Genomic DNA, 27,031 nt, shown 5'->3' with positions numbered 1-27,031 from the left:
TTTTAAAAAAATTTAATTAATTTATTTATTTATGGTTGTGTTGGGTCTTCGTTTCTGTGCGAGGGCTTTCTCTAGTTGTGACAAGTGGGGGCCACTCTTCATCGCGGTGCGCGGGCCTCTCACTATCGCGGCCTCTCTTGTTGCGGAGCACAGGCTCCAGACGCGCAAGCTCAGTAATTGTGGCTCACGGGCCCAGTTGCTCCGCAGCATGTGGGATCTTCCCAGACCAGGGCTCAAACCCGTGTCCCCTGCATTGGCAGGCAGACTCTCAACCACTGCGCCACCAGGGAAGCCCCACCAGGTTGTAAAATTCTTCAAGATTTTTGGACCCAAGAACTCCCACATGTTAGAGATCGGACCATCTTGTGTCATGCATTAGAATTTAGTGTGTTATTTTATTTATCCTATTCTATCCCTAATCCATCTGTATTTCAGTAATCACAGCAACTAGTATTTGTAGATTTCTTTTCATTATATCTGGTTTGTCACAACTTTGAGGATTTTATTTAAGTAAATTAAATATCTTAACAGTGTATGAAGTTAGGATTCTGAATATGTAGCTAGAATGTAACCTTCTAAAGAACAGTAGTTTGTTCTGTTGTGCTAAATAGCTTGTTATATTTTGATGAATATTTTGACTAACTCTGGAGATGGATTGATGGGGATAAATTTCCCAAATACTTTAAAGAAAATTATTTATGATGGCTCTTTCATCTGTTAATGGAAGAGTGTTATTTTTCTCTTAATGATTGTAAGGATTTTGTATCTTATTTTTAGAATAGAAATATGTAAATAAAATTTGGACTTTGGGCACCAAGTACTTTGAATTTCCATAAATGACTTTATTTTCATAAAACCAGACTGTATGAGAACTCGCACACTATTGCGCCTTAATTTAGTGTGTAAACAGATTCTTAATATAAGTTATCTTTATTGATGGAATCTTACTAGTGTGTTTGTGCCTATGTCAACTTAATTCTCATAGAGCCTCTTGGGATTTATGGGTTGTTGGATTTTTAAAAATCCATTGGAAGCAAGTGGATTCTCAATATAAGAGTAGTACCTAGTTAAAAGAAAAGCAATATTTTATCTGATGTTACAAAGAGCTCTTCATTTTTAACATTCAATCTCTGAGAAAGTTAACTTATGAGGAATAAATTATATTACTTAGCAACCTTCTATTCATTTCACCACATTGTTAAAATCTTATATTCTGCAAATAATTCACATAATGAAACAATGGACATAAATTATATACATTAAGAAAGATTAAAAATTCAAATAGTTATAACCTGATTCGAAGGTCATTTGTTCTAAATCAGTACTTAGATTGTTAATTTCTAAGAAAATGAATTTCTAAGTAAATTGTTAATTTATAAAAAAAGCTTTAATAAGGTTTTATTTAGGGGTATCTTGAAGTAGCAAAGGTATATTTTAGAAAAATTCTATATTTTATAGATTCCATTCACTGCTTCTACAATACATATATTTCTACTATGTTTACTGATTGATTGGTATCCTATAAATAGCTTAAATTTTTAACATGGTTCATATTACTGGGGTTGGTCCTCAGGTGTGTATGTCAGAAAGCAAACACAGAGATGGCTGAAATTGGGCAGGCTTTTATCACTCCTAATAAGAATACATTTTCTTAGCAGGTGCAAAATTGAAACTATAAATTGAGACAACACCGAAATAACAAGTTTGCTTGTTTGGATAATTTCTGCAATATTGTAAAAAGTTTCTACAAATTTAAGACAAGATACTGACAATTTGTTAACATGTCTGAGGCCCTATGATAAAAATCGACGAAAAACCACAACAAAAAAACTGTGAGAAAATTTAAAAAAATTAAAGTTGGTTGTTTGCAATTTAATGAAGACAATGTCTTGAATGAAAATGAAGAAGACAAGTTGAAAGGAACATTAGAAATTGTCTTGCTTGATATTCTAATTTTATAAGAGTGGAAACTGAGACATGCTGAGCTTAAGTGATTTATCCAAAGTCATGGTTAGATTGTTCCGGAGTCTGCTTCTGACTCTCTTCCAGTACACTTTCATGCCTGCCACTGCCTCCTATGACAGAGGAACACGTGCCGGATAATTGTAATTGCTTAAGAAAAACCAATTGGAAAAATAGTGAACTGTAATCACACTTGGGCCGAAACAACAGTATTTAGGAGAGGAAACACCATTCTGGAACATCCATCTCAGACTTGGCAAGCTGGAATGACAATCTGCAACATTGTTTTCGCCAGTTATCAATCACTGGTATAATGAGGCAAATGCTACCAGAGAAATTTAATTACTGAATCAAATTATTAAAAATTATATATACATTTAAATCTTGTACAAAGGAAAGAGGTTGTATTTTCTTCAACCATAAAATTCTCTCCTTCTTCCTTTTGATTTGATGTAAGTCAGTCAAATCTGTATGGAAATAATCCAGAGAGGGCAAAGCAAGTCTAACAGATCTCATTTTGCAATACTATGAATCTAAATAGACCTATGTTCTACTGAATGATTTTCCTCAACTTCTCCTTAGCTGTGGGTTGAGGGACAGATAATAGCTGAGTCTAATTAAATTTGTTCATTGAGTGCTTTCTAATTTTTTCCATTTCAGTATTTGTATCTTCCTTCTCTGACAGTGAACAGCTCCAATTACACTGAATATGTCTACTTATTTGATCACTATGTAACCAGGCTTCTATTGCCCCTGCTATTCCCTGCTCTGCATGGAAGCTCTCCTCACTCTGCTTGGCCTCTGACACCCCGTGCCAGATCATCCTTCCATGAGGATGCTTCTTCACTCTTCTAGGCTATGACACTCTACTCTGGGTAGTGTTCCTACACGAATGTCCTTCTCACTCACTTCAATTTCTGGCACCCTGAGCTGGGCCATTCAGCTCTCCACACCCCAATCCCTGCTGGCCTGGCCTGTTTGCCTACTTTGCTGAACCCTATGCCCTACTTATTGGATTTATGATTAAATTGTTCAAGAAGTAAAGGAAGAGAAAGGGAAAACAACTCCTTAGATTTTAAAATTAAATGTCAAACTTCTAAAATATTTAAGTGACTGAGTATATTATTAAAGGAGAAGGATGGAGTATATTTCTGGAAAGTTTGGTGGGGTTTTTTGGTATTAGTTTATAAAAAGAGTGCTGGGCAAAGACTAAGAAGACTAAGCTTTGCTCGCAAAGTTAATTGCAGCACCTTGGAGAAGAAAGCCTTGATTGATAGCTTAAAGTTGATGGAGGTGAGTGACCAATACAATTCCTGCCACAGACCAAGCTTTAGCACCTAGTTCCCTTCCTTCAGTCAAGATTCACTTAATCATTCTTTTTTACCCTTTGCAATGGTTACTTTATCATTTCTTTGTTACTGAGAAATGGTTCTGGATTTTGTGATTGCAAAGGACCTACTTTTCTGTACCATCAATGTTAATGCTCTTAAATAATATTTTTTTGGACGTGTTAAGTCATTTAAGTCTTTTTTTTTAACTTTTCTAGGTCACAGAGTACCAAACACATTTTATGTGAGGGATGGGGATCCACTTCCTCAAAATATAACCGCTAGTAAGACAAGAGCATAACAAAGTTAGCCTTGTCACACAGATGCAGGTCACGGGGTGTCCAGGTGGAACCACAGGGGTCATTCGTCCAGGGTCCCAGTGTTAACACCCTACCATTTCATGTCCTTGATCAGTGGTCACTTCTTTCCTGAGTATCAGCGTATCTCTAAGATTTGTTCTAGGCAATCAGAGCAGAATGCCTTTAATGTGATAAACCCTAACGGCCCCTACAGAATTGTTGCTGTCCGTCATGTCAAGTTCTCCTTTGGAGAGAGTTTTGACTTTATGGATCATTGATTTGATAAACCAAAACAAGCCCTTTAAAGCTCTCGTGTTTTGTCAGGTGGCTGGATTTATCAGGGTTGCATGCTCAATGAAACTGTCTTTCCTGGAGTCTGAACGCCTAGAAGGTGACCAGTGTCTCTTCTTGATGACCTGATGTAGTTACTTGTTTCTGTCCTTCATTCCGTGAAGGAGAGACTTCACTTTTTCTCTTACTTTTGGAATACCATTGCTGAGAAATGTGCTTCTCTTTCACTCTGTGGAATGCTAGGAAGTGACTTTTAGGCATTCTTCATGGAAGTGTTAATACTTATGAGACAAATGGCTTATTATTGAACTTGGAGCTGGAAGACCTAGATTTGAATGCTGACACTGCTACTTATTAGCAATGTGGTCTCAGTTTCCTTATTTGTAAAACTGGGTATTATCATTATCTCACAGAGTTTTTTCTGAGCCTCAAATAAAATAATTCAAGAAAGTGCCATGCAAATGCAAGGCATTATTAGTATTTTGTAAGAAGTCATTTCTTTAAAGGTAAAACAATTCATTATAAGGAAAAGTCCAAATGAAAGCAAAGTAATAAATAAAATTATCTTAAGAACTGTTGAGAGAATTTTGGTTTTGCAAATGTAAATTTGTTTTCGTATTTAATAAATGCAAATATATTTACTCTTAATGTTTAACTAGTTACTGTAAGTTCTAAAAAGTTTCAAAAATGTTCACTTCAAAAAGTCGTTGCCTTGCTTTGAAAGAAAGTTTAATTTCAAGGACAATATACCTACTCTTTCCCCAAATCATCTCTAAGCAGTAAGTCTAAGAGTATTAACGTAAGGGGAGGTGTTAAGTCTTTATTCAGAGCACACAGCTGATTCCAAGTCAGCTAGCATATATTCTAAGACAACGAAAATGGGGAACAATGACTTAGAGACTCCAGAAGACACAATCAGATATTACCATAAAGTGGGCCAACCACTGTAACTCTTTCAGCCAATATGTGTTAAAATTCTCTGTCATGGGAAAACTGTATTGGCCCCAGCAGACTGGCAGACATTTATCTCCCTCAACAAACCTGGTGTATTAGACAAAAGGAAGAAGTATATTTTGATGGTCATCATCCTAAATAAGGGGACCATGAAAACAGACTTAGTTTGAGTCTCCCTGAAAGCAGAGCATGAGACAAATATGTGGGTACACATAGTTTACTTGGGAGTTAATCCCAGGAAGCGGAGGTGAGGGAGTGGGGGAGTGAGACACGAAGTGGGGAAAATGGTGAGTTATTGGCCTGGCTACCTGTGTGGACAGTTGGTGATCAATTCTGTCGGAGCCCTTTAAGAATTCACCTTAGAGATGTTCCAGCGAAGGACAGGGAGGCTGGCGCCATTAATTCCTGTCTCCTGTTGGTGGAGGGCCGCCCCTAGAGGCTCATTTGCTCTATGCACTTCCAAGCTGTGCTTAGTGGGGGGGACTTGTGGGCTGTGCTGCCTTGTGTGACATCAGAGAAAGCCCCGAATCTGAGAGGTGCCACAGTGTGGCTTGAAATAGATGCTGGTCACTTGCACAGTATTGTCCTTCACTGCTGTGCTGAAATCTGGTGGGCCAGGCGATGTGGCCAGGTGTCTGCTACAAGGAAGAGAAAGCAGAGAGTGTAAGAGAAGTCATTATGTAATCATTTATTATAGAGGTGAGATAATGTTGTAATTGTAGGATCACTAGCTGTATGGAGTGGAAAATGAGCGTTAAAAGCATTTCTCTAGAATTCATCAGAAGAGAGAATGCTGTGATTCTCATGGTTAATGCTGAGTATCTAAATGGATATATTTCTGCAATGGCTGAACTCTTACAAGCTATTTTCGTTTGCAGGAAACAGGTTTTCAGAAACACAATGTCATATGTTCTGATCCTAAGTTCATTAAGCAACATCTGATCTGTGATTTCGTTACCAAACGCAAGTTCATGTGCCTGACACACAGTGAGGTCAAACACACCGAAATGTCAGAGTTCGGAGCAGAGAAAGGTTTATTGCAGCCCATGCAAGGAGGACGGGTGGCTCATGCCCCCCAAACCCCTGAACGCCTTGAAGGGTTTCAGCAAAGCATTTTTAAAGGCTAGGTGAGGGAGGGGCCTGGTTGGTTGGTGCAAACTTCTTGCTATCGGAATCCTGTGTTCTTGCAGCTGTCCAGGTAGGTCAGGTCATGATGTTCCTGTACACCTCCAACAAGACAAATGTTAGTCTCTGTTCTGCAACTTTTTATCTCTGTATGAATGGAAAAGTGTTACACCCTTAAAGGTCAGAGCCTTGAGAATCCGTGATCCTATGTATTTCAGGCTATAGGCAACATTCTTAACTTGAAGCAAAAGCAATAGAATACAAAGATTAAAGTAAAAGAAACAGATCTAATATGGCGTCAGGTTTGTTCTTCCCTATTACAATTTGCTATCCTGGATGAACTTACCCTCAGAAAGGGAGTCTTCTGTGCAAATGGCCATTTTTCAGAGAAAGTTCCCGAAGCATGGAATACCATATTGGAGTTTTGGTTTGAGGCAGACTCTTGGGGGCTTATTATCATGTTTCAAACTTTTATCATACCAGAGAAACCCAAATCCTTGTAAATTGAAGGGTTATTAGGTTAATAAGCATTTCACCGAATCTGAGATTTTGAGTGACCCTCATCTAATCTGCGTCCTTTCTCTTACAGAGGCGCAAAGGAATTTCATAATTTACCTAACATCAGTTTGTGAATGGACAGGCTGGGACCAGCTCCTGTCCCTCCTGGAATTCAGTTCAATATTCTGCAACAACGTCTCAGATAATACGCACTTGCCAATTTGCATAATCAATCTTTCACTTTTGTACCACACAGGGTCACTGTTTAAGTACACAGTGATACACTTCCTGACATTTAGAATTTTAATTCACTGGGCTTAGTGAAATTCCCCAGACACCTTTAAGAAGTTATGGAAAGGAAAATGAATGCAGGCTTTTGGAATGTTTTGAATACCAAAAGCCAAAACTGCACAAGTAAATGACAAGAGTTTAAAAAGAATGCCTTAACAGCTGGCTGAATAAATCAACCAAAGTTGAAACGTTCACTTAACTTGTCTGTGAAATTTTTCTTCCTTGGAGTGAGGGACTCCTTGGGGAAAAGAGAGTAGCAGGTAAATATTTTCACCTCTTGCTTCCTCTGCAATCAGAATGTGCTGCATAGGTATTCATATGCTCCATATGTAACATAACACAAAACTAAACTTTATAATCCTAGGACGCCCATGGTGTGGGATTCAGACTGCCGTGATCATCCCGCATCTGGGCAGGCCTAGGACATTACTGTCAAAGAAACTTCTGCAACAAAATAATGTCCCAGCCTCTGAAGTTGGATTTCATGAAGGTACTTCATGACTTAGGCTTATACTTTTGTTGCTGGGGAAATGGAATCCCTACTGTTGCCAGTGAATTTAAGGTTCTTTCTTTGTCACGGAAGAATTTGGAGACAAAGTGATAGGTAAGAATCAGATTTATTTAGAGGGAAACACACTCCACAGACAGAGTGTGGGCCATCTCGAAAGGCAAGAAGCAAGAAGCAAGAGGCTTCGAAATGTGGCATGGTTAATCTTTATGGGCTAATGAGTGGGAGGCTTATTCCAACTACTTGGGGAAGGGGTGGGGATTTCCAGGAATTGGGCCACCTCCCACTTTTTGACCTTTTATGGTTGGCTTCAGAATGTCATGGCGCTGTTGGGTGTGTCATTATCATGCTAATGTATTACAATGAGCATATAATGAGGCTCAAGGTCTACTGGAAGTTGAGTCTTCTTGGACCTAGTTGGTTCTCACTAGTTTTCGTCATGTACTATGGCTATGTCATTCTTTTAAAGGTTGTGCCCTGCCCCCTTCCCTCCTGTTTCACTACTATTTCCTCCCGTTTGGCACCAGCCTGCCGGCTCATGTCTCCCTGTGGCTAGCCAAGGGCTTGTCCTGCTCCATTTGGGAAGGAGGTAGAACCTCATTTTCCCTTATACATCTTCTATGAATCGCTCAGAGTCCTTGGAATGGTCCTTCTGAAGTATCTTAAGTGAAGAACTAATCCAAACCCCGGGTGTGGGGGGGAATGATGCAGATTCTAAGATGCTCTGGGTCACCTGGATCCAGATGTGCGTGTCTGTGGCAGTGCGTGATGCCCAGGGATGAAGGAGACCTGTTACTGTATTCAGAGCAGCCACAAGCAGCCCTGAGAGTGCATCCCGGCCTCCACTTGAGGGGAAGACATCAGTAGGTAACAGTGCTCCTTGGACTTCTTCCTTCTGCCAGGGATGCCCTTTTCTGGCCACAGGCTCCTGAGGGAAATGAACAGTGAGAGACCCAGGACAGAGAGACAACAGAAACAGTGAAGATTGATGTGGGTGGGCTTCCCTGGTGGCGCAGTGGTTAAGAATCCGCCTGCCAATGCAGGAAACGTGGGTTCGATCCCTGGTCTGGGAAGATCCCACATGCTGCAGAGCAACTAAGCCTGTGCACCACAACTACTGAGCCTGCATGCCACAACTACTGAGCCTGTGCTCTACAGCCCGTGAGCCACGCCTACTGAGCCCACGAGCCACAACTACTGAAGCCTGTGCACCTAGAGCCCGTGCTCTTCAACAAGAGAAGCCACCGCAATGAGAAGCCCACGCACTGCAATGAAGAGTAGCCCCCACTGGCCGCAACTAAAGAAACCCCGTGCGCAGCAACGAACACCCAATGCGGCCCAAAAAAAAAAAAAAAAAAAAAGATTGATGTGGAGCTGTTTCCTGAAAACGTTAACAGAAACTGTAGAGCATGATTTATTAAAACAATCAGAGTGAAAATGCTTGTATATGGACCTCTTATGTTTTAGTTACGATTATTATTTTTATAATTAATGTTCATATTCATATTTATTGAATGAGAGCAATGTATATGGTTAGGTAAGTGCTAGAACTAATGCTGGATAATAAACTTTAAAAAAATATGTTCATAATGGAAAATTTCAAACATTTTCAAAAGGAGAGAGGAGTATAATGAACTCCATGTACCCATTGTTCTCTCCAACAATTATACAATTATCAGTCAACGGCTAATTCCATTTGACCTGTACCCACTCTCCATCCATTCTCAAATTGTTTTGAAGCAAATCCCAGATATAATACTTCATCTCCATGAGGTTTATCTTTAATAGTTTTGATATATTTTTTTAAAAAGATCTAATTCTAATAAAATTACTACACCTAAAACTTAATTCCTTAGCATCATATAATGTTCAATCTGCGTTCAAAATTTACTAATTTCTCCATAGTCGGTTTGTTTGAATAAAGATCCATATGAGACTCACACATTGCACAAGGCTGATATGGCCCTTAAGTCTCTTTCAATGTGGTGGTTCGTAGTCTCTCTTACTCCCTTTTTTTATGGCCTTTTTGTTGTCATTGTTATTTAAAAAATAGTTTGGTTTTAAAGCAAAACGTTGTCATTTAAGTTCATACATCAATGTTACCGTGATTGGTTTATTCGTGGTAAAAAATGATTAAAGAAGACAATTTAGGTGACATAAACTTGATTTAATACTCCTTTCAGAGAACTGCAGAATGGGACTGAAGGCAGGAAGCTTTTCCAGGATAAAGAATAAAGAACAAGGAAGACAAAAATAGAAAATATCCGATTGGCTGGGGCCACAGAGTCAACCTCGTTTGGGGATTGGCTGACCGGATATTCTGTGTTTCTGGTCAATGGGAGCATTTATAGGGATGCAAAGGTTATCTAAGTTTCAGTTCCCTGATAGGGGACCCTGGGCAGGAGTGGCTCCATCTTGGACCTAGAAAATTATTTCAGCATTTGAAACTTGATTTCATTATGCTGCTGCTCATAAGCCCTGCTTTTCCGCCATCCCATGCTCCTGGAGGGCAGTGTTCGTTTTCCTCTGTGGGCGTCTGTCCCAGGCTTATCTGCAGGCATTGCTGCATGGTGAGAACCTTTTCATCTGACCCTGTGTTATAATACCCTAATCATTTTGACTTACAGTTACGGATTAAACTTCATAGTAAACCACTCGTTTGTGCATAGGTCAAAGCAACTACAAGTAAATAAATCGAGGCAGGTTCCCACAGTGGGTAAACGTGGGGGGCTTGGGGCAACCTGGACCAGAGTTTGAAACCTAGTGACACTGGCTGGCTATGTTCTCTTGGGCGAGGACTGAACAGCACCTACTTTCGGTTCCCTAACTGTCAAGGGAGTGTGAGGATGTTGGTATTAGCTGCCACAGAGCAGTATTGTTGGGGTTAAAGGAGGTGATGTTTGGAAATTGTCAGCTTGGTGCTCCCCATGCAGTGAGCACTGAGTAAGTGAGAGTGTGATGAAGCCGTGGTGCTCCACTCCCACCGTCATTTTTGGGGTATGTTTCATTTTTTATGCTTTTGAAAAGATACCGTTTTAGATTTATAGTGTAACTGAGCAGATAGTACTTAGGGTTCCATACACTCACCCAGCTTCCCATTTTCCCCATTATTTCCCCTACTATTAATATCTTGCATTCATGTGGTTCCTTGGTTACAATCAATGAACCAATATTGATATGTTATTATTAACCAAAGTCTGTAGTTTCTATTAGGGCTCCCTTTTTGTGTTGCATAGTTCTCTCGGTTTTGACAAACGTGTGATGTCACGTATCCACCATTACGGTTTCAAACAGAACAATTTCACCATCCTAAAAATTCCCTGGGCTTCACCTGTTCATCACTCCGTCCCTCCCCACAAGCCTTGGGCAGCCACAGGTCATCTTACTATTGCTATAGCTTTTCCTTTTCCAAAATGTCACATAGTTGCAATTATCTGGTGTGTATCCTTTTCAGGCTGGCTTCTTTCACTTAGCAATATGCTTTAAAGTTCTGCTTTTTAAAATGCATGTGATTTAGTTATGGGAAGGATTACACAGTGCACGTTCTATGTGAAGACATGGGAACTGCTTTTGAGTTTCATCCACTTACCTGACACAGCATGAGGCAGATTGGAGGGTGTTCCCTTCCAACGCTGAGCAGAGGGTAGGAGCTGAAAATACCAGGATTCTGGATCCTCTGTAAGTATACCGTTCGTTAAGCTGATGTACATGTGGGTGCAGTGCAGTGGTTCCTATAGCTGGTCTACGACTGGCTTCAACCAGAAAAGAAAGAGTCCTTTGGCCCTGGGAGTTTCTAATTCGATGGGGTTGGAGCTATACTTGGGAATGTGTATTTTACTGGGCTCCCCAGGTAATACTTAGAGCCATTTCTTTGGTAGTAAAATGAACCCTGGCTTTGGCATCAGAGGATTTGGCTTCAAGTCCTCACTCTTCATTAAAGCATCAAACACTTATTTAGCTCCCACTGTGTGCCAGACCACGAGCTAGGTTCTGGGTTGCTATAATGAGGAGGTCCACAGCCATACTTTGCACCCTAATGAGCTTATACTCCAGAAGAGGCAGGCATTCATCAAAGAATCCTATTTATCAATGTTATTCATCCACTCTGCTAGGTGCTAGAAAGAAAATACAGAATACTATGAGAATGTAACAGAAGGGTCTAACTTAGTCTGAATGGGGTCAGTGGTTCACTTTTCCCTGAGAAAATGACCTTCGACTGAGATTTTATCTGTGAAGTCACGACAGGATGTCTGCCATCAGGGCACACAGGTCAACATGGTTTAGAACACCAGGAGAGAGGGCCGAGGTTGTGGAATTAGCCACTCAGCAGCTGTTCTTCTGCAGACAGACAGCCAGGGGCTCTGGCTCTCCAGCCATCCTCCTACTAAACTGCACTGAAATTTCTCACAAATCTCTAAAACATATTCTATGATTCAGCCAATTATGTTTATCAGAAGCTCAGACAATCAGGTTGTAAATAGGCCTCTCTTAAAGAGTGTTAGAATGTGGTTCTTTTTTTTTATAAATTTATTTATTTATTTATTTATTTATGGCTGTGTTGGGTCTTCGTTTCTGTGTAAGGGCTTTCTTTCTCTAGTTGCGGCGAGCAGGGGCCACTCTTCATCGCGGTGCGCGGGCCTCTCACTGTCGCGGCCTCTCCCGTTGCGGAGCACAGGCTCCAGACGCGCAGGCTCAGTAGTTGTGGCTCACGGGCCCAGTTGCTCCGCGGCATGTGGGATCTTCCCAGACCGGGACACGAACCCGTGTCCCCTGCATTGGCAGGCGGATTCCTAACCACTGCGCCACCAGGGAAACCCTAGAATGCGGTTCTTAAAGCTTCTATTTGGGTGGGACCAATTATTCATTTATGAAAAAATATGCATAGAAGAGAAAAGCATCTGATTTTGTATCACGATTACGGAAGAACTGTGTAGTGCTTGAGCATTTATCAAGTGTTTTTACTTGTGGTGTCATTTCTTCTTCACCATAGCCTGAGAGATATGGATTATTACCATATCCACTGTACAGATGTGGACACAAGAGCTGAGAGAGATGCAGAACCCCACTGCAGTCACACAGTGAAGAACTGAGTGCAGCGGTTGGCTATAAGTCAATGGCAGCTAGGACCATTTATTACTACTATTGTGTCAGTTTTGAGCCCCAGGTATATGCTCATGTATCGAAAATATACAATTCAGACACATCGACTTCCCAGGACCTTTCTTCATCCTGAAAGTGAGTTTCTATAGAGGATTGCCTGTGTTTCTTCTCCTGCTCTCCAAAGCTAACAAGATCTCCTCAGAAACCTACAGCTCAGTCCAAGGCAAAGCAAAATGAATTGTCCTAAAGATATAGATGTTATTAAGATTTCTGCCCATATGAGCTGGAATTTTGCTTTATTGCCTGATAGATCTTTTTTCAATATGAACTATATTTCTACTCTTCCCGTTAGAGACTGCTGCTGAAATTGGACCATGTGGGAAGCCCTATAATCAGCAAGGTTTTTTCCTATACATTGGAGACTGTAGGTGACAACATAGGATTGTTTATTTTAGAGGTTGCAAGACTACTTACCTCTCTCCTGATATCTTTCTTCCTATCTTATTATAGTGCATACTGTTTCTAACTTTGAGTCATTCCCTGAAATTTGTAAGGCCTTGTATATAAAAATCCCCTGTAAAATAACATGCTACCTTAAAAAAGTAACCCATTAACATCCATTAAGGCTTAAATGTTAATTGTAACCATGAAGTTTGAAAATTATGGGTAAATAAATGATTTACTACTAAGAAGCCAAAGGCCTCTAGATACGTCTGAATCCAAGGACAGAGTCAAAGTTTGAATGATTCTAACAATGCAAAAATATCAGTAAATTATAGGATATTCCTCTCCTCCCCTTTATCTTATCCTAAACTACTACTATTTCATGATATATTTAAGTGTTAATCATGTTGGATACTGTGAGATCATCAAAGATGGTCTAAAATATAGTAAGTCTCTACTGCCTTTTTAGAGCTTTTATTGGAGAACTGGTTTTCTCTGTTTTCCCCTGAGAATTTTGCTTGGCTATTGTGTCTGTCCTAATGCTACAATAGTTGGTCTTAAGTTCGAACAGTGCGGTGGAACCTCATTTTAACCAAACAATATTTTTGGTATATGACCCCTATTTTTAATTTTTATTATATTTTGTATTCTAATAAATTATTCTGAATTTTCCTTCCAAAAATTGAAACCTCTTTAGGGTCTAGGTTTTGCCATGTTGAATTCCAAACCCTATTAGTTGGCTAAGACTTTCTGTGACCTGGTTGAATTGTCAACAAAGGAAGTAGATTTCTGATAAATTGAGTAGATTTCTGATAAATTGAGTATGTTCTTATTCTCTCTAACAAAAAAGTGGAGGAAGGAACATCTTTGTATGCCCACATCACCTGGCACCATCATTTTAACTTTATTCATTAACTTTATTTTGCAATGTGTGAGACCCAAGAGAAAACCTGCTTCTCTTAGCTCTAGCTTGGCTTCCAAATAAAATATTACTCTGTTAGTTCATTTTGCTGTATCACATCAAAGTCTTGTCACTGTGCTGGTGCTAGCTAGGATCCTGAACAGATGGGAAATGGATGAAGTTCATTTTCATGGAGGAGACAGAGAGAAATACAGAGCAGGGGAAGGAGGGTTGGGCTGCTTTGGTTGGGTGCCTCAGTTGGTGATCCCCAGGAGCCAAGAAGCTTCAGTTTCCCACGTGTGGTTTGGATATTGAAGCTAGAAGTGATGAAGGCATAGGAGGTAGGATACAAAGACCAAATTCTTCCAGTTCACAGCTTCATTTTGAGAACAGCCCAGAGCAAATAAAAGGAAGCAAATTCTTATCGGAATAGAACTTCAGCACTCCTGTTGTAAAGGCCAGACTCATGCAGATATATCCTTGGGATTTATCGTATGTAGACTTGGTTCCATTTAAGCAGTGCTCCAGCAATTCGAGAATCCAGGAAAACCTCAAACCCTTTAGACTCAGCTGGAAAGCCTGTGACAGCCACACTGCGAGTGCACGCATGAACCTGAGGGCTCATCCCAAACGGAGTGGAGGATCCTCTAGTCCAGTGATTCTTATTCAGTAGGCATTAGACCACCTATGTCGGAAATTGATGTATGTTAAAATGCAGATTCCTCGGCTCCACCTCCGGCCGACTGGAACAAAATTTCCATGAGGTGAGGTCTAAGAATTTGCATGTTCACAAACATGCTGGAACCTTCTTATTCATACTTATAGCAGGTATCCCTGGGGATATATCAAACCCACCGTGTGGGAATGAAGGCAGAACTTTGAGCCTGCAGCTGAAATGGGCTGGGATATTTTTGGTAGAGCTTCTATTATAGATAAAACAATAGTCACATCAGTAGCAAAGGGCTTCAAAAAACGTTCCAGTGTCCATGGGTGGCATAGTTTCCTGTTGTTCTCAAATCCTGATATGTTCTAGAGAAATTTCATTTTTTTCATCAAGTCTCACAGCTAATAAATGTGCTGAGGCTCTGAGTGTACCTGTACTTCTTGCATTGGAATGTAATCTAACAGAATAAAATTTCATAGACCTGTTTGGCTAACATAGTAGAACAAATACATTCGTGTCTGTGCACTTACATAAGTTCACATTTTGCTTATTTATATGTTTTATTATTTAAGAAACATGGGGTAGGCACTGTCCTAGTGCTTTAATTATAATCTAATGTGATGCTGTTATATTATAATTATAGTATTAAATTATAGTAATTTTTTTTGTCATTGATGGTGTCTTTTTTCCCCACATAAATTATAGTAATTTAATATAATATTTTATCATTTTAATAGTATTTAGTTTTTTTTTATTTTTTTATACAGCAGGTTCTTATTAGTCATCAATTTTATACACATCAGTGTATACATGTCAATCAGTCACCCAATTCATCACACCACCACCCTCACCCCCCCACGGCTTTCCCCCCCCCCTTAGTGTCCATACGTGTGTTCTCTACATCTGTGTCTCAATTTCTGCCCTGCAAACCGGTTCATCTGTACCATTTTTCTAGGTTCCACATACATGCGTTAATATACGATATTTGTTTTTTTATTTCTGACTTACTTCACTCTGTATGACAGTCTCTAGATCCATCCACGTCTCAACAAATGACCCAATTTCACTCCTTTTTATGGCTGAGTAATATTCCATTGTATGTATGTACCACATCTTCTTTATCCATTCGTCTGTCAATGGGCACTTAGGTTGCTTCCATGACCTGGCTATTCTAAATAATGCTGCAATGAACATTGGGGTGCATGTGTCTTTTTGAATTATGGTTTTCTCTGGGTATATGCCCAGTAGTGGGATTGCTGGATCATATGGTAATTCTATTTTTAGTTTTTTAAGGAACCTCCATACTGTTCTCCATAGTGGCTGTATCAGTTTACATTCCCACCAACAGTGCAAGAGGGTTCCCTTTTCTCCACACCCTCTACAGCATTTGTTGTTTCTAGATTTTCTGATGAAGCCCATTCTAACCGGTATGAGGTGATACCTCATTGCAGTTTTGTTTTGCATTTCTCTAATAATTAGTGATGTTGAGCAGCTTTTCATGTGCTTCTTGGCCATCTGTATGTCTTCTTTGGAGAAATGTCTATTTAGGTCTTCTGCCCATTTTTGGATTGGGTTGTTTGTTGTTTTACTATTGAGCTGCATGAGCTGTTTATATATTTTGGAGATTAATCCTTTGTCCGTTGATTCGTTTGCAAATATTTTCTCCCATTCTGAGGGTTGTCTTTTCGTTTTGTTTATGGTTTCCTTTGCTGTGCAAAAGCTTTGAAGTTTCATTAGGTCCCATTTGTTTATTTTTGTTATTATTTCCATTACTCTAGGAGGTGGATCAAATAAGATTTTGCTGTGATTTATGTCAAAAAGTGTTCTTCCTATGTTTTCCTCTAAGAGTTTTATAGTGTCTGGTCTTACATTTAGGTCTCTAATCCATTCTGAGTTTATTTTTGTGTATGGTGTTAGGGAGTGTTCTAATTTCATTCTTTTACATGTAGCTGTCCAGTTTTCCCACCACCACTTATTGAAGAGACTGTCTTTTCTCCATTGTATATCTTTGCCTCCTTTGTCATAGATTAGTTGACCATAGGTGCATGGGTTTACCTCTGGGCTTTCTATTTTGTTCCATTGATCTATGTTTCTGTTTTTGTGCTAGTACCATATTGTCTTGATTACTGTAGCTTTGTAGTATAGTCTGAAGTCAGGGAGTCTGATTCCTCCAGCTCTGTTTTTTCCCCTCAAGACTGCTTTGGCTCTTCGGGGTCTTTTGTGTCTCCATACAAATTATAAGATTTTTTGTTCTAGTTCCATAAAAAATGCCATTGGCAATTTGATAGGGATTGCATTGAATCTGTAGATTGCTTTGGGTAGTATAGTCATTTTCACAATATTGATTCTTCCAATCCAAGAACATGGTATATCTCTCCATCTGTTGCTATCATCTTTAATTTCTTTCATCAGTGTCTTATACTTTTCTGCATACAGGTCTTTTGTCTCCCTAGGTAGGTTTGTTCCTAGGTATTTTACCCCTTTTGTTGCAATGGTAAATGGGAGTGTTTCCTTAATTTCTGTTTCAGATTTTTCATCATTAGTGTATAGGAATGCTAGAGATTTCTGTGCATTAATTTTGTATCCTGCAACTTTACCAAATTCGTTGGTTAGGTCTAGTGGTCTTCTGGTGGCATTTTTAGGATTCTCTATGTATAGTATCATGTCATCTGCAAACAGTGACAGTTTTACTTCTTCTTTTCCAATTTGTATTCCTTTTATTTCTTTTTCTTCTCTGATTGCCGAGGCTAGGACTTCCAAAACTATGTTGAATAATAGCGGTGAGAGTGGACATCCTTGTCTTGTTCCTGATCTTAGAGGAAATGCTTTCAGTTTTTCACCATTGAGAATGATGTTTGCTGTGGGTTTGTCATATATGGCCTTTATTATGTTGAGGTAGGTTCCCTCTATGCCCACTTTCTGGAGAGTTTTTATCATAAATGGGTGTTGAATTTTGTGAAAAGCTTTTTCTGCATCTATTGAGATGATCATATGGTTTTTATTCTTCAATTTGTTAATATGGTGTATCACATTGATTGATTTGCGTATATTGAAGAATCCTTGCATCCCTGGGATAAATCCCACTTAATCATGGTGTATGATTCTTTTAATGTGCTGTTGGATTCTGTTTGCTAGTATTTTGTTGAGGATTTTTGCATCTATATTCATTAGTGATATTGGTCTGTAATTTTCTTTTTTTGTAGTATCTTTGTCTGGTTTTGGTATCAGGGTGATGGTGGCCTCATAGAATGAGTTTGGGAGTGTTCCTTCCTCTGCAATTTTTTGGAGGAGTCTGAGAAGGATGGTTGTTAGCTCTTCTCTAAATGTTTGATAGAATTCACCTGTGAAACCATCTGGTCCTGGACTTCTGTTTGTTGGAAGATTTTTAATCACAGTTTCAATTTCATTACTTGTGATTGGTCTGTTCATATTTTCTATTTCTTCCTGGTTCAGTCTTGGAAGGTTATACCTATCTAAGAATTTGTCCATTTCTTCCAGGTTGTCCATTTTATTGGCATAGAGTTGCTTGTAGTAGTCTCTTAGGATGCTTTGTATTTCTGCGGTGTCTGTTGTAACTTCTCCTTTTTCATTTCTAATTTTATTGAGTCCTCTCCCTCTTTTTCTTGATGAGCCTGGCTAATGGTTTATCAATTTTGTTTATCTTCTCAAAGAACCAGCTTTTAGTTTTATTGATCTTTGCTATTGTTTTCTTTGTTTCTATTTCATTTATTTCTGCTCTGATCTTTATGATTTCTTTCCTTCTGCTAACTTTGGGTTTTGTTTTTTCTTCTTTCTCTAGTTCCTTTAGGTGTAAGGTTAGATTGTTTATTTGAGATTTTTCTTGTTTCTTGAGGTAGGCTTGTATAGCTATAAACTTCCCTCTTAGAACTGCTTTTGCTGCATCCCATAGGTTTTGGATTGTTGTGTTTTCATTGTAATTTGTCTCTAGGTATTTTTTGATTTCCTCTTTGATGTCCTCATGGTTATTTAGTAACATAGTGTTTAGCCTTCATGTGTTTGTGTTTTTTACGTTTTTATCCCCTGTAATTCATTTCTAATCTCATAGTGTTGTGGTCAGAAAAGATGCTTGATATGATTTCAATTTTCTTAACTTTACTGAGGCTCGATTTGTGACCCAAGATGTGATCTATCCTGGAGAATGTTCTGTACGCACTTGAGAAGAAAGTGTAATCTGCTGGTTTTGGGTGGAATGTCCTATAAATATCAGTTAAATCTATCTCGTCTATTGTGTCATTTAAAGCTTCTGTTTCCTTATTTATTTTCATTTTGGATGATCTGTCCATTGGTGTAAGTGAGGTGTTAAAGTCCCCCACTATTATTGTGTTACTGTTGATTTCCTCTTTTACAGCTGTTATCTGTTGCTTTATATATTGAAGTGCTCCTATGTTGGGTGCATATATATTTATAATTGTTATATCTTCTTCTTGGATTGATCCCTTGATCATTATGTAGTGTCCTTCCTTGTCTCTTGTAACATTCTTTATTTTAAAGTCTATTTTATCTGATATGAGTATTGCTACTCCAGCTTTCTTTTGATTTCCGTTTGCATGGAATATCTTTTTCCATCCCCTCACTTTCAGTCTCTGTGTGTCCCTAGGTCTGAAGTGGGTCTCTTGTAGACAGCATATATATGGGTCTTGTTTTTGTATCCATTCAGCAAGCCTGTGTCTTTTGGTTGGAGCATTTAATCCATTCACGTTTAAGGTAATTATTGATATGTATGTTCCTATGACCATTTTCTTAGTTGTTTTGGGTTTGTTTTTGTAGGTCCGTTTCTTCTCTTGTGTTTCCCACTTAGAGAAGTTCCTTTAGCATTTGTTGTAGAGCTGGTTTGGTGGTGCTGAATTCTCTTAGCTTTTGCTTGTCTGTAAAGCTTTTGATTTCTCCATCGAATCTGAATGAGATCCTTGCTGGGTAGAGTAATCTCGCTTGTAGGTTCTTCCCTTTCATCACTTTAAGTATATCATGCCACTCCCTTCTGGCTTGTAGAATTTCTGCTGAGAAATCAGCTTTTAACCTTATGGGAGTTCCCTTGTATGTTATTTGTCGTTTTTCCCTTGCTGCTTTCAGTAATTTTTCTTTGTCTTTAACTTTTGCCAATTTGATTCCTATGTGTCTCGGCGTGTTTCTCCTTGGGTTTATCTGATATGAGACTCTCTGCACTTCCTGGACTTGGGTGGCTATTTCCTTTCCCATGTTAGGGAATTTTTCGACTCTAATCTCTTCAAATATTTTCTCTGGTCCTTCCTCTCTCTCTGCTCCTTCTGGGACCCCTATAATGCGAATGTTGTTGTGTTTAATGTTGTCCCAGAGGTCTTTTAGGCTGTCTTCATTTCTTTTCATTCTTTTTTCTTTATTCTGTTCTGCAGCAGTGAATTCCACCATTCTGTCTTCCAGGTCAGTTATCCGTTCTTCTGCCTCAGTTATTCTGCTATTGATTCCTTATAGGGTAGTTTTCATTTCAGTTATTGTATTGGTCATCTCTGTCTGTTTGTTCTTTAATTCTTCTAGGTCTTTGTTAAACATTTCTTGCATCTTCTCGATCTTTGCCTCCACTGTTTTTCCAGGTCCCTGGATCATCTTCACTATCATTATTCTAAATTCTTTTTCTGGAACGTTGTCTATCTCCCCTTCATTTAGTTGTTTTTCTGGGGTTTTTTCTTGTTCCTTCATCTGGTACATAGCCCTCTGCCTTTTCATCTTGTCTATCTTTCTGTGAATGTGGTTTTTGTTCCACAGGCTGCAGGATTGTAGTTCTTGTTTCTGCTGTCTGCCCTCTGCTAGTATTTTGTTTTGATAGAAGAGTAGAATTGAAGTAGCAATAGTGTATCTAGTGATCTGACGTCAGAGACATTTTACTTACTTTCTTTGTGGTGTCAGTTGGTACATAGAGGATGGGCATTGGATTCAGACAGACATTGGTCCCAGCTTTTCCACTCACTGGTTATGTAACCTTAGGCGTATTATTTAACTTCACTGAATCTCTGCTTTCTCAGTGAAGAAAAGAGGACAGTAGTATATTACTTCTATAGTATAGAAATTTACCTTAATAACTGTGTCTGGAGTGTACTAAATGCTCAAGAAATATGGTACCCTTCGTTGCACTACAGGGAGGAGTCAGGTGGCATGTTGTAGCTTCTGTGTGCTCAGCTATGGTCCGTTATTGAGGAATATTTCATACTTCATCTTTCTTTCTTATTCTTATACCTTTCCTTTATCCATAATGCAGCCGTTCCCTTCTGCAGGAACAATGTAACACGGTACCAACCACGCTGCGTTATTAATTTTGCACCGAGCCTACTGACAGTGACCTCTCCCGCAGTAGCCTTCAATCCTTTGCCTTAAAAAATGTCTCACAAAGCTTCTCCACTGGGCAGCTGTGAGCATTATTCTTAGTCCTCCTACTGCTTCAGTGGGGCACAGTCATCAGTAATATGTACATTTGCAGTTTGGCTCAGGTCTCTTTCTCTGCTTTGCTCAAAAGGTACCACTGACCTTTCTAATAAGCTGGGTTGCAGTTGACTGAGCTTGCACATAGGAGGGCCAGTGAGAAAGTAAATCTCTGTTTCTGTCTAGCCAGTGATGAAGAGTCAGGAAAAATTCCACTCAAAGTCCATAAATCTTTAATTTTCCTTCCTGAAGGGATGTGAGAGGATAGCTCTTCTGTCTTGACATGTGATAGCATTCCTGAATGCACAGGGAGGGTTTTTCATATCAAATTTTTGTGCCATAATTGTGGGTGGCAACAGCTAGCATCCTGCAGTTAGCTGTGAAATTAGATTTTGGACCGGTAAAGGACAGCAGTATGTCTGGGGTTTGTAAATCACCTGAGCTCTTCAAATGGACTATGGACAGAGTGTATTTATCAGGCCAAAACCCCACAATAAGCAGGAGGATCAAAGTGGGCTCAGGAACAAGGTCTGGAATCCATCTAAAGCATCAAGAGAGAGGGAGGAATTAAGGTCATGGAGTCCGTCATTTTAGTCCACATAAAATGGACATTTCAGCCTGTCCAAAAGCACAGAGAAAGAAGTTGAGCTTCTCTAAGCAGTTAAACCAGCTGTTAGCAGAGCAAGCATGTATTTTAGGAAGCAGTACTAGCCAGGATGTAAGAATGCAACTCCCGGTCCCAGGACCACAGGGATGAGTGAAAGAGGGGTTGGCAAAGATTGGGAAAGGCTTTTCTCACCTGAGAAGCAGAGTTCCAGGACTCTCCAGAGGGCCAGAGTAACTGCAGAGCTGAAATGCAGCAACCCAGAACAAAGGGGCTTCTTTCTAGGGGCCACAGCTGGCGAAAAGACTGAAAACTCAGATCCTAAAATTCTGCCAGGCCCATCATATCAGCAGGCCAACATGAAATGGCTGCAGGTTCCACTGGTGACATGAGGCAGTCAGCCTGCGAATTGCTTCTTAGGTCCTAGGCGAGTGATTCAGAGTAAACATTGAGAGAACTTGATAGCAACTTGCTATTGCTATGACATCCAAGTGTGGAATCTGCGGGTGTATATTGTGTGAGTCTTGGACTTTTAAGATTTTATTTCCATTTTGTTTTATTTTTAAATACAAATTAGAAGAATAGTTGGCCCTTCATCACAGATTGTTTTTATGCCCACCTGTGTTTTCTTTTTCCCCAAGCCCTCCCACTACCCTTCTATCCATCATCCACAACTCATCCCCACATAGAAAAGCTCACAATTTTAAGTCACAGGTTCTTCTTCCCTCAAGGTAACCTCTGATTCTGCACCCAGTTCCAAGATGTACATGTGTGGGGAAATTTTCCCACACCACCAAGCAAGTCTCTGACACCAACTGGATGTCTTACAATTCAACTCAGTTCTGACACTATCTACCTAGAGGTAGCATCAGATCCCACAAGTTAGGACTCAGTCCTATAAGACTAACCCCGCCCCCAAATTCAGACCCCAACTGCAAGTCCAGTTTATCACCTGTGCTTCTGACTGATCAGCTATAGCTTGGAGGTTCCAGTGACCTCCTCCTTGAGTTTGATTAAAGTACTAGAGCAGCACAGAACTCAGGGAAACATTTTACTTACTAGATTACCTGTTTATTTTAAAAGGATATAACTCAGGAAGAGCCAGATGGAAGAGATGATAGGGCAAGGAAAGGGGGAAGGGTGAGAAGCTTCCACGCCCTCACTGAGGGCCACTCTCCCCAAATCTGTACGTGTTCACCAACCCAGAAGCTATCCCAACCCTGTCCTTTTTGGGTTTTATGGAGGCTTCATTACCTAGGCATGGTTGATTAAATCATTAACCATTGATGACTGAACTTAGTCTCCAGCCCCTCTCCCCTCCCTGGGGTGGTGAGGCTGAAAGTTCCAAGGCTCTAATCATATGGTTGGTTCCCCTGGCAACCAGATCCCATCTTTATGGGCTTTGCACAAGTCACCTCATTAGCATAACAAAACTCCTTTAGGAAATTCTGAGAGTTTTAGGAGCTCTGTGCCAGAAACAGGGACGAAGACCAAAAAAACATATATTTTTTTTTTTTTTTGAGAAAGTAGTAAGGATTTTTATTGTCAAAACAAGTTAAGAGAAACAAGCATAACAGAAGACACAAATAAATTAATTGTTCTGATCATTTTAGACTCCAGGGCATCTCTGTAGGAAGATCAGCTCAGCTCCTTGTGTAGACACCATACTGTCCAAAGCAAAAGGCAGCAGGAATTTGAGACAGTGTTCAAGACAATGATTGAACATGTACACAGTGAGGAGAAATGAAAAGGTGGTTTCCCTAGTCCCTTTCCTCAGTGAGGTACGTGTTTATAAAGGTATGAGGCTCATCTGGGGGGGGAAAATGATTGCATACAGAAAATTTTTTAATTCTTCCACCTCCCAGGAAAAAATTTTTCAGGCCCTGGCCTGAACAAGAAACTCAAAATAGGGTGACACTAGTTTCATATGAACCACAAGACTATACTCAAACGGCAGTTGCCGCCTCCTTTAAGAAAGTTTAACGTCCATTTATCTATACCAAACCAGTAGACTGAATTTTCTCCCTTCGGAAGTTTTCAACCAAATGGGAGTTAAATTAATCTCACTTTAAAGTGCAACAAAGGATATGTAAGGCTAGTGTTTGTACTGTGACACACAAAAGAGAAGCATCCCTCCAATAGCACTGGCCCAAGAGGTACTACAGTAAGAACTGGCTGCAGGACAAAGTGATCCGTGAGGTCTACCAACAAGCAAGGAGATTCCGGTTTCAGCAGAAAACAGAGGGGATCCCTGCCAAGCTGGCTCTTAACTATACCCAGATCTCAAACAGATCCTGGGTCCCCATAACTGACAAGGCTGGAGCACACAGTGCCAGCACAGCCAAGAGGGCCAAAGTCGTCTAAACTAGTCAGTGAACGCCTCTACGCCATGATTTGTCCATGCGCACATGGATAGTGGTAAAGGAATCAAGAAGCCTTGGTTTTGGAACAACACAAACATTATTTACCTAGTAAGTAATGATCAAAGTTCTTGGGTAGAGTAAAGATACAAAAATAGGTAATGAGGTCCCCATACATCACTGCTGAGGTTTAGTCTAACTTTAAATTAAAGCAGTACAAAATGGCATCTTCTGCACAAGGACAAACTTTGCACTAATGTCTCTCAAAAATCAATTATGTCTCCAGCTCTAGCCTCAGTTTGAGAGATTTTTTAAAAGACGAAACAAAACTTTTCCTGTGTCAGAGCCAAGGTAAAGGGGAGCTGGGCTCAAGGCACCCTCTATCCAGAGTTCCTGGAACAGAAAGAGCTCTAGAAGCCAGTGGGTGTGAGAACATTCAAGTCCTACGGTTTGAGATTGTGGGCCCGCGGCAGCTGTTTCTTCCCTTCTATCACTGGGATGTCCATCTTGGGTGGCTTGAACACTGCTGGATCCTCGGCCATTTGGGTGGCCTGCATGCAGGCCATTGGAGAAGGCTTCTGGGCTCCTTTGTAGGCCTGGATGGCAAAACCTCCAGAATCAGACTTCTGGAGGGATCTTGGTCCAAAGAGGCTCCATTTATCTGCCGAGCTTCTGTCTTTTTCCCCGCTTCCAGAATCCATGGTGCTAAGACTGGGGCCAGGTAAGGCTGTGGAATAACCAGAAGTGAACCAGCCTCTGGGCTTCTGCTTAGAGGAAGAGTGGGAGTTGCTGCTTGGGGTGGCCTGGGTGGAGGCCGGCTGCTTCTCCTCTCTTGTTATCTCTCCGCTCTGGAGCTTTAGTTTGTGGAGTGCTTCTGCCACTCGAGGGTACTTGGTCTCCTCGGTGGTGAGGCCCTTGAGGGTGTGTAGCCAGCATCTCTCAGCCCTGCCTGCTGCTCAAAACGCTGAATGCTCTCCTTCTCCTGGGTCTGTTTTCTGATCAGAGACCTCATGATGACATGGGTAGATTTAGCCTTCACCACGGGGACCTTGTCCGCACCGTCAGTGGCCGATGGCAGAGACACTGGCCTCTCCTTCCTCCACCTTGGCGGGGTGCTGATACTTGCACTCCGGAATCACTGGCTTCCAGGAGATGCTGCCCGTGTCCGATGGAGGAGGAGTCACGGACGTAGGGTCCTGCAGGGCATCATGATAGCTGAATGCCCGGCGGTACGTCCCGATGGGCAGGGACATCTTGCCTAGAGGCCCACGAGGCTCAAGAGCAGGCACTTCTGGTTGTCTCGAAGCCATTGAAAGACTGGGATCCGGGTGCTTTTTCTATACAGAATTCAGAGCTGAGTCCCTGCTACCAGAGTGAAATGATGTGAAGATTATGCTGACAGGTATTACAGAGGAGCATTGGGCTTCCCTGGTGGCGCAGTGGTTGAGAATCTGCCTGCTAATGCAGGGGACACGGGTTCGAGCCCTGGTCTGGGAAGATCCCACATGCCGTGGAGCAACTGGGCCCGTGAGCCACAACTACTGAGCCTGCGCGTCTGGAGCCTGTGCTCCGCAACGAGAGAGGCCGCGATAGTGAGAGGCCCGCGCACCGCGATGAAGAGTGGCCCCCACTTGCCACAACTAGAGAAAGCCCTTGAACAGAAACGAAGACCCAACACAGCCAAAAATAAATAAATAAATTAATTAATTAATTAAAAAAAAAAAAAGAGCATTGTCCAGCTGCTGCAAATTAGCAAAGCTGCTCGGCAGGAGTCCATCCATTCCAGAGGTTCTGTTTTTCCGCCTCTGCGGACCCGCCTGCGGCCCGAGCTCCGGCACTAAAGAGGCTCCGAGGACCCACGTCTCTCAAGAGGCTGTGGCGCATTCATGACCCAAGCCCTGGTGTGAGCGGCGCTGTGCCCGCGGCGACACAGAAGGCCCCAAGCACCAACCAGGGAGGGACCCAAAAATATATTTCTTATTATGAATCACAACATCACATCATTTACATGAATGTTGAGTGCTGACTTGACAGCAATAACATTTCTTTTGAAATTTTCAAGAATATGATCCTTAATGAAGCAACAACTAGAAAAGTTAAAAAGTTCACACCACTGTCAGAAAAAAATGTGGCCTTTTTCCACGTTAGTTGTAGAATTCTGGCTTAAAAACCCAGGGAGGAACTGATTGGTCTAAGGATGTTAGGAGGTGATTTTTGGTGGACAAAATGATTTTGCAAACAGATTACTGTTTAATCATTCAGATGGCTCTTCTGAGTTACTTTAAGATCTGTGAGGTAGATGCAGGCAGTAAGTTCAATAGCTTGTCATTGTAAGCTGGACAGTTTTACAGAATATTGTATTCATTTTTTTCAAAGGCAAATGCAGTCAGGGTATAATGCCATAGCCACTTTCTGGAAAACAATCCAAATGTACATTTTTTTCAAACAGAATTGTAAGCTGTGGTTGATGTGGCAGCCCTATAGCTGAAGTGGACTGATTTCTGTATAACTAATTTCTTTGTGGCGTTTAACCTGGCCAACCTTGGGTTCCACAAACCTCACTGATCAAGTTTCCACCCTTTGCTCGTGTCCTGTAATGTCCCAGGAAGTGGTGTTGAGAGGAAGGAGGAGTTTGGCCCACTTGGGGCTGAGTCGCCATGTTTACTGAAGCTAACAGTGATTTGACCCATCCAAGGAAACTTTTCTCCCTACAGGAACCATTTCCCATCATGTCTCAACTTTTCTCCATTCTACTAGGAAAGATGAATTCTACTTTCCTCCGAGGTAGTAGAGGACAGTCAGGTTGCTGCCAAAAGACAGCTCTTCACACTCTTGAGAATGTGAAATGAACTAGTGTGTGGCCTGAGAGGCTGAAATTTGGCAGAATTGGCAGGTGTGAACATTCTTTCTTCACCTCGTGCAGAGTCATCCGGGGGAAAGAGACGGAGGGTCCTGATATGAGCTGTTTGCCATTGCACGGTGCCGGCCACTGCATGACACTCTATACCAACAGAGGAGACGTGTGCTCCTGTGAAAAGAACTGACAGATATGATTTGGTTCTGGGAACTGAGCCGCGTGACACCATGCTGGAAACGAAGTCATTAGCTGTGATCTTGTAAAGATTCTGGCATTGTGAGATAAAGTGGTTTGATCACCAATGTGTCACATAATGAGGCTTTGGAGTAGCTTTAAAAGGCGCTGTAGATCAGTATGAAAATGAAATGTTTTACATCTAATGAAAAAATTCTACTCAGAGGAGAATATATTCAACCATTTAAAGTCTGTGTGTG

At 40.8% G+C, this 27,031-nt stretch overlaps 1 protein-coding gene and 1 pseudogene across 10 annotated transcripts in view; one reads left to right on the top strand and one right to left on the bottom strand.

The window, feature by feature from the left end:
• Window positions 1-27,031, top strand: part of LOC309628709 (uncharacterized protein) — a 309,465-nt gene that overhangs the window by 19,863 nt on the left and 262,571 nt on the right. Inside the window, exon 4 of one of the 9 annotated variants that reach the window (XM_082392001.1) lies at window positions 7,113-8,146. The exons of the other annotated variants lie outside the window; for them this stretch is intronic. Within the exon in view, the coding sequence (XP_082248127.1) occupies window positions 7,113-7,249 (137 nt within the window). The 3' untranslated portion in view covers window positions 7,250-8,146. Of the gene's footprint in view, window positions 1-7,112; window positions 8,147-27,031 lie in introns of those variants that run through there. 9 annotated transcript variants of the gene reach the window in all.
• On the bottom strand, window positions 19,149-26,335 carry LOC309628691 (putative monooxygenase p33MONOX pseudogene; annotated as a pseudogene). Its single transcript has one exon. The product of its transcript is annotated as a putative monooxygenase p33MONOX pseudogene (transcript).

This window comes from Balaenoptera borealis, assembly GCF_965194805.1.
Source record: "Balaenoptera borealis genome assembly, chromosome: 5".
Lineage (NCBI taxonomy): Eukaryota > Metazoa > Chordata > Mammalia > Artiodactyla > Balaenopteridae > Balaenoptera > Balaenoptera borealis.
The sequence above is the reverse complement of the archived record's forward strand: the minus strand, read 5'-3'. Positions and strand labels throughout refer to the sequence as shown.